This window comes from Toxorhynchites rutilus, chromosome 1 (assembly GCF_029784135.1).
Source record: "Toxorhynchites rutilus septentrionalis strain SRP chromosome 1, ASM2978413v1, whole genome shotgun sequence".
NCBI classification, from domain to species: domain Eukaryota; kingdom Metazoa; phylum Arthropoda; class Insecta; order Diptera; family Culicidae; genus Toxorhynchites; species Toxorhynchites rutilus.
This window is the reverse complement of record NC_073744.1, coordinates 153,287,973-153,302,861: the sequence shown is the minus strand read 5'-3', so window position 1 is coordinate 153,302,861 and position 14,889 is coordinate 153,287,973. Positions and strand designations below refer to the sequence as shown.

The window sequence follows — 14,889 nt, the reverse complement described above, 5'->3', positions numbered from 1 at the left end:
TTTAAATAAAAAAAATGGAAGCATATCCATTTTTCACACATTTGTGAATTTATGCGCATTCCTGCCGTGCTTTCTATACCGAGAAACGGGTGGAGTCGTGATGTATGATTTTCTACACCACTGCGAATAAGGCGTTTGTAAAGTGCTCGCTCGAACTGCAAATGCAGCGTTCGTTCATACGAACACTGTGAAGAGAAGAGATAGTGCAAATTAACCCCGCCCGTTAAGTACTTATTGGGTATAAATAAACCATTTGCGATTCCCACTCAGGTGAAAGCGATCCTCATCATTATTCATAGAAACGCACAAAAGAGGAATTGTCTGAAGCATTTCTTCACAAAGCCTTTTGCGACTGACATGCTCACGTCCATTTGAACTCTGAGTTAATATGTAGAGATGGAATTTGAAATCAAAGTGTTCTTCAACTCCTATGTCGTCCAATTGTGCCCCATAAAATTGTGCTTCCTGTGGCAGTCTCACGGGTTAACCGTTCATGTTCCTGCATAGGGAACCGATTCTGACCGGGGCATGTCATAATGTCGGCTGAGGCCGCTTTGTTTTGCAATCACTGACCGATTGTTTTTCCATAGAATACGCGAATGAAGAAGCCCCGATGTTCACCCGATCAAACCATTATAGTAATTGAAAATACAATCTCCAGGCAAACACCGCAGCATGGCACCGGTCCTTCAGCCAAAGTGGTAAACAAGCGAATATAACAATTTCGTAGTTCTGCGTTAATAATGGGGTCTTGGATACAAATCTCTATATATATTTTTTTGAGAACACTTTACACCTCACTAATCAAAAATGCTTCTTCCTTTTTATGTTGAAGAATTCTAATAGAGTCAAATCATCAAAATTAACACAATTTTAGTTGGTTGGTTGTTTCTGGTTTTTAAAGGGACTTTAACCCAAAGGTCATTCGTCCCTGTTCAGTTGCTTAGTTGTTTAGTTGCAGATACAGCATCTCTTTAAACAAGGACAATAAATGTTTGAAAGATTTCTAATCGTTGTACACCAGAACAGCATTACAAATGTTTTTTTTCTCTTTATACTCAAAATACAGTACAACATGATGAAAAGAAAGGGCCTTCAAAAATGGTCGAAAAACTGTACATAATACGAACATTAGAGTGCCAATGAAAATGGCCATCTCGAATTTTCAAAGCGAACTTGATTAAAAATGTTGATTCCCACGAAAAACTACCCTATGCAAAATATCAGCTCAATAGGACTTCATTTACTAGGGTCGCACAGCGGTCAAAGTTTGAGGAAATCGGGGTATTCGAAAAAAAAAATTATGCCAAATGTCTTCAAATTGCATGAAACGTAGATCTGCTGTCATCTCGAAATTTTTTTTTATCAAAAATCGACGCTATGGGACTAAAGGTGGGACCAGAATGTCGCGTTGCGGCAATTGTGCTTCGACACTTCATTTTAAATATGTGAGTTTACATTTAGTCGAACCAGCCGTATTCGCGACTACGAAGCTGAATTTGACAGCTTGTGTGCGTGAAGCGAATGTCAACAAAGAATTGCAAAAAGAATGAGATTTTTAAACGCACCGTTTTTAACGTTTTTTGCAGGAATTTTCGTAATGGTGAGTATGTATCGAAAGAACTATCCTCTAGGATGCTAATTGAGTTAAATCACATAAATTTACTGCAGGGGAAAACGTTTTCTTACCGCATCCAAAGGACACTGTCTTTACTTGTGAAAAAGTAAACAAACTTTCAGGATACTAAATTTTAATAAAAAATAATAATTGTGTGCAAAATTTATCTTCCAAACGGTTGAAAAATGAGTTTTCCTTATGCAGTGAAAAAAACTTTGCCGTAGCTTAAGCTGAATTTAACTTATAAGTGTTTTTCTGTGACCTTGTTTCATGCATTATCAGGAGCCATCAGTCGGAGAAAATGAAACCTGCTACGTGGCTGTGGAGTTTGCGGATGTGTTCGATTACGCTGCGGGTGGAAGCCGTTTAGTCGTCGAAGGCGAAAGAGTATTCAAAGCTGGACATCTTTTAATAGTTGGTGTTGAAGAAGTTCACGATGAAGGCTTCAGTATTTTCTCGTCCTGCCTCCAGTCATCATCTCCAAGCTCGGAACCCCATACAATAAAAATTCGTACGAAAATCTCCTTCTCCAAATGGTTGTTTTCATGTTCCTGTATAGCTGGCAAAGGGAAGTGCAAGCACGTCATGGCTGTTTTGTATCATTTGCTTAAGTATGTTTTATTTTATTTCTTTATTATTGCACATTTTGCACCAAGTTGGACTGTTTCACACTTTTTCAAAAGTGCGAAAATGTGAATGTGAATGTGAATACTTGGAGAGTAGAAGTTCGACACGGTGAAATGGAGGCTACAAATACGGGAGGTTTTTGTAGGTTCTATCTTTAGTCGTAGTCGTTGGATACAGTCTAGATACCGCGATTTGTCCGTTTTCGGAGGGAAGGTATGAAAAGAAATTCCGGGCGATATCTCTGCTTACATTCGGGGACGACACAAACAATACGGCTTTTGAATTTTGCAGATTGTTCGGAGTCAGCTTCAAACAAATTTCGTCCGACTTGCATGTTCTCCGGGCAATTTGCGCAGCTTTTGACGTCCATATTTCACACGTTCTAAGGAAAATATTTTGAAAAATATTAGAGCACTGATTGAATAGAAGCCAGATCTTTGTATTTTAGGTATTTTATGAACACTAAGCGGATATTTTTATATCAAATTTCAGTAATTCGGTTTACCTCTCTCGCAGGTAGATTGACAGAGGGTGTACTTCAACGGCTTTTTTTCACTACTAAATGACAATAAATTTTGGTTCGGAGCATCGAAACAGCGAAGAAAAACTATTTTTCAACAATTTCTACTAATTGTAAGATAAACACGGTACAAGTTTTCGAGAAATAAGTATATTAATTACAGAGAAAATATGCAACGGTTTGTTTACATATTTTTCACTCACACGCGAAACTTTCATAGGTGGCGACACCGTACCTTCGATGACGCGAATGGCACTCGCCATGTTTTTGGTGCCAACATCTCAAACGTCAAAAGTATTTGTTTTCTGCAAAACAGCGATCCGCGTTGACGCCATTGAGCTTCGTTTACTAGTTTAGGGGAGCGTCAAAGAATAGCTGATTTTCAGTCGGAATGAACGTTTTCAAAATTAAAATTATGAATGAAAATTAGCTTTTCCATATCAAATTAGTATTCTATTTAAATTAAAAACATTTTTGTTTGCAGTTGGGGAAAAAGTCTCATACGAAAATTGTTTATGGAGACAACTTTATATTATAATGAAAAAAATCCGTAATAATATTGGAATTGTATAGCCATATGGTTGAATGAAAGTCAGAAATATGTGTCTCAAGTAATTAAATAACATGATGTGAAAATTTTGATTCGAATTTTGAAATTCAAAAACCGGCTTGGTGTCTTCTAATCTGATAGAGATTAAACTAACGAGTTTGGGACCCAAATTATGGCCCTAATTTCAAGTCGCCACCAGACGTCGACACTATTTTTCTGTCATCGCGAATTACCAATTTACCACCATCTGACATATCGTGAAGTTGATGATGAACTTTTACAGCAGAGGGATAGTGAGATATGCGGTGACGGTAGGTAGAGTGAGATAGCGATAATCGTGCCATACACCTGAGTCGAACACAATAATGCGTTGAGTCATTAGCATCGTTGTACTAAACGCTAACATTTGTTGTAAACTGCTTGCGTCGAATTCGCGATGGCAGTGACATGGTATCGACGTCTGGTGGCAACTTCAAATCAGGGCCATAATTTGGGTTCCAAACTCGTTAGTGTAAACTATATCAAATTAGAAGACACGTAGCCGGTTTTTAAATTCTAAAATTTGAATGAAAATTTTCACATCATGTTTTTTGATTAGTTGAAACACGTGTTTCTGACTTTCATTCAACCACATGACTAAACAATTCCAACATTGTTGCTGAATTTCTTCATCATAATATAGAGTTGTATTCATAAACAATTTTCGTATGAGACTTTTTCACCACCTGCAAACACAAATGTTTTTCATTTAAACAGAATACTAGTTTGATATGGAAAAGCTAATTTTCATTCATAAATTTAATTTTGAAAACGTGTTCATTCCGACTGAAAATCAGCTATTCTTTCACGCTCCCCTAAACTAGTAAACGAAGCTTAATGCCGCCAGCGCGGATATGTCAATGTGTTGTTTTTAAAAACATTCAACTGATCCGTGGACACAACAAGAATAAGATTTTCATACGAGTTTTATTTTATTTTTGTTTACATGGAAAGTGGAGACGCGAATGCTAGATTGTGACTGCAAATCAACAAACTGCGTCGGGCGAATGTTTTAGTACAAAACGCAAGCAATGACAGCTGATGAAAAGCAACGCACAACGCGGCATTCTGTTTCCACCTTTAGTTGTTTTTTTCGGAATGCGATGCAAAACGTATGGTTTAGGATGCCAATTAAAATCGTCATAACGATTTTTCATACGGAACTTCCTGCGAAATGTTGATTTGCATCTAACCAACATCAATTATGCTATCAAAGTTATGTGTAATGACGCTGTAATTGACTGTTTCAAAATTTTTTAACGTTTTTTCGGATAATTCTGCACCCCTAAAATCGTGTACTTGGTGTGGTGAGCACCTCCCGCATTCCCCAGATGACACCACTGAATCCTAGGTTTATTAAACCTTCTACAAAAAATGCTTCAACGCCCTGTCGTGCAGCCTTACGAAAGTTGGTCGGAACCTTAACCATGGTCGATGAAAACATGGACGTCGACATGTCATCTTGGGGATCAGCTGGTTCTCCGCTTTGGCCACAAAATTTGTAGCCGTTGGTGAGCCTTTTTTTTAATTTGGAGAAATAAAACCAGATGGCTTTTGCGTCACTCTTCGAAGAGGAACCACCTGGCTATGGCAGAGCCCCCTCTATCAAACGGTCTAGAATGGTTTAGGTCTTCGAGACTGTCGCCTCCGGACTACTGAAACCTTCGACGTTTCGAAAACACCGCGGAGCTGCGGATATGGCAACAATTGTTTCGGAAAACTTATCTTTGAACAGCGCGATTCTTTTGTGAAAATATACCTATTCTGATGATTTAGTTTCTATGTTTAGTCTGCGATCGGTTGCCAAATTCACTGTGCGTGCACAGGGATACTGCGGAATTGCCGACTATCAGTCAGACGTTCGGGTTGATTCCCGTTCGTTTCGCCGTGGATTGGGACTCGCCCGGTATTTGACTAAATTGTTCGCCAGTCCCTTGATAAGCCCCCTGATGAACAGGCTTATCTCTGTATAAATTTATGCCGTGATAATAGAACGGAACACTGCGATTGTTTGTATAAATTTTGACAACATCAAAAACGAGCTAAGCAACTAGGCACGTTCCATTCACCGACCGCTCCATGTATGAAATGGCCGAAAAAAACTCCAAATTCGGCTCAATAGTGCCTCTGAGTATGCCGAGTAATCAGTTTTCGCCCGTAATACCCGTTATAATACAGCAGTTTTGTCAAGTTTCATTCAATTTCATTTCTCCAAAATGTATTTTTTTAGATTAATATTTATTTAGTCAACAGATAAAATATATTTTCATGGACCGTCTTTCGAAAAATGTGAAATTAAGGCATATGAGAGCATATTAGTCTTACATCCAACACCGACAATCGATTGCGCCTGCTGGCATACTGCATATTTTTTCATATCGTCATTTTTATTAGTTTCAGTGAATACGGTTCGAGCTCCAACGCATTTTCATTCGAAATAAGATACTTTCATTCGATATAATAATATTTAATTTTCATTTGACGATTTGATAATTTGGCTTCAGTGTGAAGAATGAAAGAAATGAACGTGAAACAAAACGAGACTTCACGAAGGTGAAGTGATGTTGTCTTTATTGAGCGTGAAGAGAGAGAGAGTAGCACTATTTTCAGCCTTCATGAGTTTGCAGGCTCATTATTGAGTGACGATGTGTCAATTGAAGTGAAATTGTAAGGCCATGCCTCCAGTCGCTTCTTCAGGGTGTTTGTCTGGTCAGACACTACCGACCTCGACCGACGCTTCCGCGTGAAAATCCAACCAACGTCGGGCGTCCGAAACCAGACATCCATTCAACGCTCTCGCCTTTCTCCAGAAGTAAATGCCGGATCGGGTATAGCCGATGGATACAAAGTGCCTCACGATATCCAACTTCACCATGGCTGCTGCAAATTCGCCGATAAGGGCGTCGGTGTATTTTTGTAGAAGGTTTAATGAACGTAGGATTATGGAAAATTGAATTATCTTTTGTAGTTTTATTCCTCGCCATTCGAAATTAGTCCATTTTTCATGCATACGTTACATCACATTCGGAGCTGTGAATTGATAATTTGAACGATTCTAAGTTATACAACAGGCTTCTATAAGTAGTCGATATGTGTATTTTGAAGAGGTTCAGTATGAGAATTAAATTTCCATTTGTCCTTAATTTTTATCATCAATTTATCCTCTTGTTATATCGTCGTCTTATCATGACATCCAATCGAATATCCGACGCTAATCCTGATCACAATGAACAACCAACTTACTATTGCTATCCTCTTCTTCTTCTTCAATGGCACTAACGTTCCTAGAGGAACTTCGCCGTCTCACGTAGTATTATTTGCGTCATTTTTATTAGTACGTAGTTGAGATTTCTATGCCAAATAACACGCCTTGAGTGGCAAGCTCTAGAATACGCGTAATCACAGTGCAGGTCGGAGGAAATTTCTTTGACGAAAAATTCCCCCGACCAGAACGGGAATCGAACCCGAACACCCGGCATGTTAGTTATGACGCTAACCACTCGGCCAAGGGAGCACCCCAATTGCTAACCTCGCCAAGAGTAATCGATCGAATCCTACTAAACTCAGATATCATTGTAAATCAATAAACAATGTGATTTTTTACAGCTGCTGCGATTGAAGCTTACAAATGAAGAAAATGGATAAAATACGAAACTGCACTTGAGTTGTGAGAAGAATTGGTTCTCCTTCATCATAAATCACCCGAACGGCACTCGGCCTGTGGGATCAATGATTCAGAGCCCACAAATACCGAAATTGCAGTGATTGCTTAATAAACCCACTCGCTACTCGATGTCGCGTATCGACTTAATCATATCTTCAAAAATGCATATCGATAGCGTATAATTTGTTTCCGCGATTAGCGTGTCATTCAGCGAATTGCGGATACACTTATTCAAATTATATCGATAGTGAGTGATTTTGGATCGCGATAGTTTTCGTCGTTACACAATCCAGTAAAGATAGCCCAAAGAGAGCGGTGTGGTGCCTATCATGGATTTAAAGTTAGAAATTTTCGGGTCTCTGTGTTTCGCAGTGATATCGAATTTGGTTCTAAAAGGCGCAGAAAGTTCTTCAACAAGTTTCGACGAAAATGGGAATTTAATCATCGGACTGGGTATGTCACGGTCTTCGATATTAACAATTTTCCATCCAAGCTTCGTAATTCTAATAGAACGATGTCCAATTTAATTCTAATTGAAAAAATGTTGTGATATATGTAGGACACAGTTACTAGATATATTCATTAGATATCACGTTAAGCCTCCCGAATCACTATTGGACTCTAAACAAGTTCATTGTAGGTCCGCAGCTCGGTCGGAGTTCAGCGTGTTGATAAAATATAACCCATTTTGTATTTAATATCTTGTATATTTATCGCATATTAGAATTATTTTTGATGATTTGTCACCAATCTATATAGCATTCCAAAACTTCCAGCCATTGTACACGAACGTGAACAGCCTGAGGTGCGCGCCCTCACATCCCAAGCCATTCGGTCCGTCCTAGCAAAAGATGGTGGAATATCGATTTATGACTATTATATAGCGTACAATCGTGACCGTGTAATCTTCACCGACAATGAGGAATGTGAGTATCGCAGAGAACCAAAAATCCATTGACAATCCGTATTACAGACCTATTCGAAACGCCTCCTAGAGTGTGCACCGCTATGCGGAAAGGAGTTACCATCCTGCTCGATTTCACCTGGACGGATTCGAGCCGGATCATGACGGCGGCTGACAATTTCAACATTCCGTACGTGCATGCGGACGTGTCCTCGCAGACGTTGCTGAAACTTATGGAAAACTACCTGCGGGCTCGTGGCGCAAACGATGTCGTGCACATTTTTGACAGTACGGCTAGTGCCGATGCGGCAATTTTCTTTCTAATCACAGAATCCCAGCTGAGAACCATCATCATCGACCAGTTGAATGAGGCAAATGTCGAACGAATACGATCAATTCGACCCTATCCGTCGTACTTTTCGATGATCGCTAGTACGAAGAACATGAATTCGATGTTCAAAAAATCTCTCGCTGGGGGGCTTGTCGCCAAACCGGATAAGTGGAACCTGATGTTTTCGGATGTAGAGACGGAAGTTTTCGAGTATCACCATCGGTATCCGACGATGAGTCAACTGATTACGGAAAAGCACTCGTGTTGTAGACTGCTGAATTTAGGCGGCAACTGTACATGTCCAGCTGGATTCAAGCCCTGGGAAGCACACTTGCAGAATGTGGTCACAAGCGTGCTGAACAAAGTGCACCAAGACCAATTCCCTTTGGTTTCCGTAGATAATTGTAGTCTAGCCGAGGACAATATGGGCGAAGCGGTGAACGCTTCGGAAATTTTCCGAGAGTTTCGCAGTGATGATCGATTTTGGATACCCGATGGGAGCAGAATGGTGCGCTATAATCTGAACATATCAATTTGGACATCGACAGAAGACGATGAAACTAAGGCAATCCAGCTAGGCACGATTCGTAATGGGCGTGTAATACCGCTAGAAGAACACACGATTAAATCTACAAAAAGATATTTCCGAGTTGGGACTACCGAGGTGACAGTAAGCATGTTTTAATAGCCTCAATTAATACAAGCAATTTGCATCATTTCAGTCGATACCCTGGGCTTACCGTCAACGAGATCCGGTCACAAACGAGATTGTATTGGATGAAGTCGGAAATCCTATTTGGGAAGGATACTGTATAGATTTCCTCCAACAGTTATCCGAGGTTATGAGTTTTGACTATGATTTGGTATCACCCGTAAATGGAACATTCGGCCAACGGGACAAGGAAGGTAATTGGAATGGACTGGTGGGTGATTTGGTAGTTGGAGAGATAGATTTCGCTATGGCGTCGATGAAGATGACCGCCGAGCGAGAGGAGGTGGTTGATTTCGTGGCGCCATATTTCGAACAGACCGGTATACTGATTGTGATGAGGAAACCAGTTCGTGAAACTTCACTGTTCAAATTTATGACGGTCCTACGCCTGGAAGTATGGTTGAGTATTCTGTTAGCGATTATAGTCACTGCTATCATGCTGTGGCTACTGGATAAGTTCTCACCGTACAGCGCAAAGAATAATAAGGATGCTTATCCCTACGAGTGTCGGTAATTTCTCAATTGAATGGTTGTATAAACTAGCGTGCATGATGCGAATCATTACTTTTCAGGGACTTCACTTTGAAGGAGAGCTTTTGGTTTGCTCTGACCTCATTCACTCCCCAGGGGGGAGGCGAAGCTCCTAAAGCTCTCTCGGGACGAACTCTCGTCGCCGCTTACTGGCTATTCGTGGTACTCATGTTGGCTACCTTCACCGCAAATTTGGCTGCATTTCTAACCGTGGAAAGGATGCAGACACCAGTCCAATCCTTGGAGCAGCTCTCTCGCCAAAGTCGCATAAAGTACACGGTATTAAAGGATTCCGATACTCACGACTACTTCAAGAACATGAAAAACGCCGAGGATGTCCTGTACGAAATGTGGCGCAATCTGACACTCTCCAGCGGGAACGATCAAGCTCAGTATCGGGTTTGGGATTACCCGATCAAGGAGCAATACATCAACATTCTGGCAGCGATCGATTCCGCGAATCCGGTAGCGACAGCCGAAGCCGGATTCAGACGCGTTAACGAACACTTGGAAGCGGACTTTGCGTTCGTACATGATTCGGCGGAAGTAAAGTACGAAATATCCCGCAACTGTAATCTCACGGAAGTTGGTGAAGTGTTCGCCGAGCAGCCATACGCAATTGCCGTTCAACAAGGCAGTCACCTGCAGGACGAGCTCAGCTATTACATCTTGGAGCTGCAAAAGGAGCGCTATTTTGAATCGCTGACTGCAAAGTTCTGGAACAATTCCAAGCGGGGCGTTTGTCCCAATATGGATGACAGCGAGGGTATTACGCTGGAAAGTCTTGGTGGAGTTTTTATAGCGACATTGGTTGGGTTGGCTCTGGCGATGATTACACTGGCCGGCGAGGTTCTGTACTACCGACGCCGGGATAGGCTAGGTAAATTGATAAAGGTTGGACCAGTCGATAACCAGCTGGAAAGCAAATCTAAGAAAAAACATTTACTGACAGTCTCCGGTATACTTGAGACGAATTCAAAGAACAATTTGAACAAATTCCTGGATAAGAAACTATCACAAAACGTAACTATTGGGAGCAAATTTGTGCCGGCATCGGAGAAGCAGCGAAAAATCAACTACATATCCGTGTTTCCCAGGAAACCCATTCATTAGATTCAGTACACGATGAGTGATGGTAATATATTATAAACACAAAACGTTAACAATGATAATTAAACGTTTTGCATTGATTGAAACTCGCTGTAGCAACACATAGTTGAATGCTTCTTCATCTTAGTTGATCAGGCAAAAGTTGTGCTGCCGTATAAATAATTTCTTGTGACTTTTTTGGGTGTTAAATAAAACATAACTACTGAATTGTAAGTGTGTTTAAATGTTCTAACGGTCTACAAAATTAATAGAATGTGAACGATAAAAAAGAACGAATGAAACGTGTTGAACGAAAGTTTGTATGATGTTTCTTGATACAACGTATTTAATAAACGTAACTGACCTATTTGATCTCTTCAAAGTTAAGTGTAAAGAGATAAAAGAAATATATTTTTGTCGTAAAATAAAAAAAAATACAAAACCCAACAAAAACCCAACAAACGGTCTGTCTCCGTCAATTATTCTTTTCTACAAATCCCATTTTCCCTATAGATTCGCCACATCAAGAACAAAAGAGCACGATTTGGAGGAAAATGTGTTTATTCCATAATCATAACCACTAAATACATATAAAAATTATCCTTCTTTGCTAACGAATCAATATATTGCATATAGACGGCAAAATCTGCGCCAGTTCTCTTCTCACTTCAAAATGGTTTTTCTTGACCCTACTACACAAGTACAATGATGAGTAGAAGCTACTTCATTTGATATATAGGAACAGTTTTGTTTTGTTTTTTTTTCTCTAAGTCAATAACTTATGATACTTGAACGGCTGTCGTGATATATATAGCAATGAAACATGAAGTAAACATTTTGACCTTTATTCACAAATTTCTAGATGATGTACGTATGTATTGGGGGGGAACATCCGAAACATTGATTCGCTCTTGTGCAAAACAACCTATCAACAAAGATCAAAATGTCGAACCTGTGTGCTAGCTTTGAGTATCGAAGATATACGATCAATGGGTTTTGTTCTGTCTTGAGAAGCTTGCCTCCGCGAGACACTCGTTTTATTTCTAAAACCTGATTGCTTAGAGCCTGTGATGGTTTTCAATTGTTGTTTTTTTTCACTAGATGGGAGAGAATGTTTTGTTTCTTCATTATTATTTCCTTTATTTTGGAGACTAATGAGGTATGAAGGTATTCCAACGAATTGCTACGTGTGTGTTTGTGACAAGAATAACGAAAAATTTAACCTATTTCGCATGTTCTTCGCAAACACGAACATTCTATTTGCATGCATTAGAAATCATATGCTATTTATATTAAAAAAAACGTGAGCATATTTTTGTTTTTTTTTTGCTTCAGAACAATGGACACAATATAGAACCAAACGTGAATTATATGCACTAACACAAACCGAGTAATGGTTTCAATCTTCTAGAGGCTCTCGAAAGAGAGGGTGATTCTTTTTTACACAATAATAAAAAAGATCCTTACTGAAATGAACAAAATTTAGAGTGGGCATATTGAATTTTAACATTGTTTTTCCATTCTATAAGAATCCATACAGTTACAATAACTGGTTTGCTTTCTAGTTAAACTTTTGAGAAAAGGAAAACCGTATTTTTGTATTTTTGGATTAAGATTTTATAAGGTTCATTTTGTTTTTCCTATCGACTATATTTTAACTTCTTTCGACTTGTTTTTTTTCTGCTTTATAATCAGCATGTGTGTGTGTTTGAATGTTTCTTTCTCGAAATTTTATTTATAACTTTTATTGGTAGTTAAATTTATAATAGTTATTCTAAATTAAATTATTTTCTTTATATCAATGTGTTTCTCCTTGCCTTTGTTACAAAATACTAGTGCGGGGAATAAACAGGGGATACGAGAGGACGGGATGGGAGGTTGGGATAAGATTGAATGAGTGTTTTACGCGTGGGATCTGTGGATATTTAGATCATGTATCCCGTATTACTATTGATCGGGAGCCGGTTTCAGCTCCTTTATCTGCTTGATTAGGTACGCCTTTTCGTCGTTGAACTGTTCGTCTTCGGATCGATCCGTGTGGAATTTCGTTAGGAAGTCTACCAACTTCTCCTGGTTGCGGAGCAGAATGTCCAGGATGGGCTTCGGTTTGTTCGGATTTGCTACAAATACCTGCAGTGGGGAGAGACTTGTCAGTTTAGAAACGATTGTGGGGATCAAGTATTATGTTTACCTTAAACACATGAAACGCTTCGAACTGTATATTTCGTGATTTCTCTTTTAGCATATTCATCATAAGCTTCAAATTGTCTGGGTTGGAGATATATTTCGTCATCACCTAAAAGAAAAATCTTCAGATGTTAGAATACAGTTAAAACAGATCCATGCGTCAGTGGCGATTACCGTGAAGTTGTGTCGATCCAGCAGCAGCTCTCCAAGCAGCTTCAAGCTCTGCCTCCGTGTTACGTAGTTCTCCGAGTTCAGAAGGTGCTGATAGTGGTTAAACACTTTATCGTAGTTCTGTTCGAGGAATTCGGCGCACAGGATTTTGTGACGGGTTAGCAACTCTTTGAATGTGGAGAAGGCATCCGAGGCGATATCGAAGGTGGACACTTCGACGTATCGGAAGAAATTGAAGAACTCGTCCGAGTGGAGCATTATTTTCGCCAGCGCTTCGTAGCGAGCACACTCTCGCAGCATCGTGCCGCAGTTCAGTGCGATTTCTTGGTGCTCGTAGCTGGAACAAAATAAAAGTAAAGCCGAGTCATCAGGGTGTAAACGCGTTGTTTGCGCTAGGCTAAACACACTTACCCGGCCATCAATGTGAACAGGATCTCGGGTTTCGTGCAGATATACTCCACGGTTGGTGATCGGGTCCCTATCTGTCGCCTTAGGACATTGTTGAACACCTGTGCTACGTCTTTCTTGCCCTCAAAATCGATACGGCTTAAGTTCTAGGTAAAAGACAACACAAAACACGTGAAATAAGGCTAGAGTTATAAAAAATTGAAGTGGCGTACTAAAACAACTTGAAAATCCTAAGAAAAAAATATATGCGAGAATACAGTTTACTGTATTACCGATGCAGCTCCGTGTTCGATTTTGGTTTGTCGCGCGCCACACTAAAAAGGCGTTTTAACTTCACGCTTACGAATTCTCGTGTTAGTTTTTGAGTGTATTAGTGTAGTTTAGTCATTAAGGTTATAATTAAACCTGTTGTAATAAGTTATAAATAAATTAGTTGTCAAAACACAACTAGATGATTGAAAAAAGAAACTGCTCTTATGATGGGGGCAAAGTGACAGTATACAAATGTTAATTGCAGATACCTGGAATAGATTTTCTGCATTCGTTCATTAGAACTGCAGATGTTCAGTTTGTACATCAACACTAGAGATGAAACGGATATCCGGTAACTATCCGGTAACCGGCCTATCCGTCCTATATTTGCTATCCGGCCGGATACCGGATAATGACTTACTGTCCGGCCGGATACTGGATATTAGAGAAAATTAATAATTTCTCATTAACACAAGATAAATCATAACAAAACAGCTCATTAACATAATTCATACATAATTAAAAATAAGGTTTAATTACTGAAATGCTCTGAAAATCTCAGAAGATTCATCGCAAGATATTTTATATTCTGTAATAGGATTTTCTGCCAGGCCGTTTCCGTTTCAAAAACTTGAAACTCGGGCCCAGAACGGCTGAAATTTGAATCTTCTTGTAAGTAATTGAAATGAGTTCCCAATCCAGTGTTTAAAGATGCTTTCATGTGAGGTAAGTTCGATATGTCTCGATGAGTCTCAGTCTTATCCGAATACTTTTTTCTACAGCAACATGTGAAATTACCTTGAATATACAGGAGAGGCCAAAACTTGTATTTTTTGTTATTTCTTCAAATACCTAAAGAAGCCTAATTGCACTGCTCCCTAAAGCACCATGTGCCTTTTCTTAGAATATCATCCTTGAAGTTTTTTTTATCTTGGATGAAAATAATTGATTGAGGTTCTTTGCTTATTTATATTCTTTGTACTTATTAAAAAAAATACCAGTAGTAATAAAATTATTGAAAAATACTCACAACAAACATTACATTGTAATAAAAAATTCTCTTCAGAAAAAAAACACTGTTCAATTTTTTTTGCAGGATTCATTCTAAACGGAAAATTTAATCATCGTTCATTATCTTTAAGTGAAAATGTGTTTATTTGTCTCTCAAATGTATTCTTTTAGTTTCTTCATGCAGACATGCAGTTTATCCCCGTTTCCTATTCGCAAATATAGAGCCAAATATCCGGCTATCCGGCCTCGAAGCTTGCCGGATATCCGGTATCCGA

The 14,889-nt window shown here is 39.3% G+C and overlaps 2 protein-coding genes across 3 annotated transcripts in view; one reads left to right on the top strand and one right to left on the bottom strand.

Annotated features, from left to right (window-relative positions):
* Positions 1 to 7,308: 7,308 nt before the first annotated feature.
* LOC129762641 (glutamate [NMDA] receptor subunit 1) lies at positions 7,309 to 10,753 on the top strand. The gene is made up of 5 exons (XM_055761105.1): positions 7,309 to 7,471; positions 7,795 to 7,944; positions 8,016 to 8,917; positions 8,976 to 9,475; positions 9,538 to 10,753. Exons 1-5 carry the CDS (start codon positions 7,348 to 7,350, stop codon positions 10,607 to 10,609), a joined length of 2,748 nt encoding a protein of 915 aa, XP_055617080.1. The 5' UTR covers positions 7,309 to 7,347; the 3' UTR covers positions 10,610 to 10,753.
* Positions 10,754 to 11,128: 375 nt separating this feature from the next.
* LOC129762648 (protein Mo25) overlaps positions 11,129 to 14,889 on the bottom strand; it is a 24,791-nt gene continuing 21,030 nt past the window's right edge. For both annotated transcript variants that reach the window (XM_055761116.1, XM_055761117.1), the window contains exons 4-7: positions 13,355 to 13,497; positions 12,947 to 13,280; positions 12,777 to 12,881; positions 11,129 to 12,715 (exon numbers count right to left, since the gene is read on the bottom strand). In XM_055761116.1, coding sequence (XP_055617091.1) covers positions 12,533 to 12,715; positions 12,777 to 12,881; positions 12,947 to 13,280; positions 13,355 to 13,497 — 765 coding nt within the window. In that variant the 3' untranslated portion in view covers positions 11,129 to 12,532. The remainder of the gene's footprint in view (positions 12,716 to 12,776; positions 12,882 to 12,946; positions 13,281 to 13,354; positions 13,498 to 14,889) is intronic.

What these genes read in the sequence shown, in the direction of transcription:
- LOC129762641 (XM_055761105.1), top strand. Translation starts at nt 7,348, where the DNA reads ATGGATTTAAAGTTAGAAATTTTCGGGTCTCTGTGTTTCGCAGTGATA. An exon ending in GAATTTAATCATCGGACTGG is followed by an intron (nt 7,472 to 7,794) that starts GTATGTCACGGT and finishes CAAAACTTCCAG; the next exon opens with CCATTGTACACGAACGTGAA. An exon ending in CTTCACCGACAATGAGGAAT is followed by an intron (nt 7,945 to 8,015) that starts GTGAGTATCGCA and finishes CGCCTCCTAGAG; the next exon opens with TGTGCACCGCTATGCGGAAA.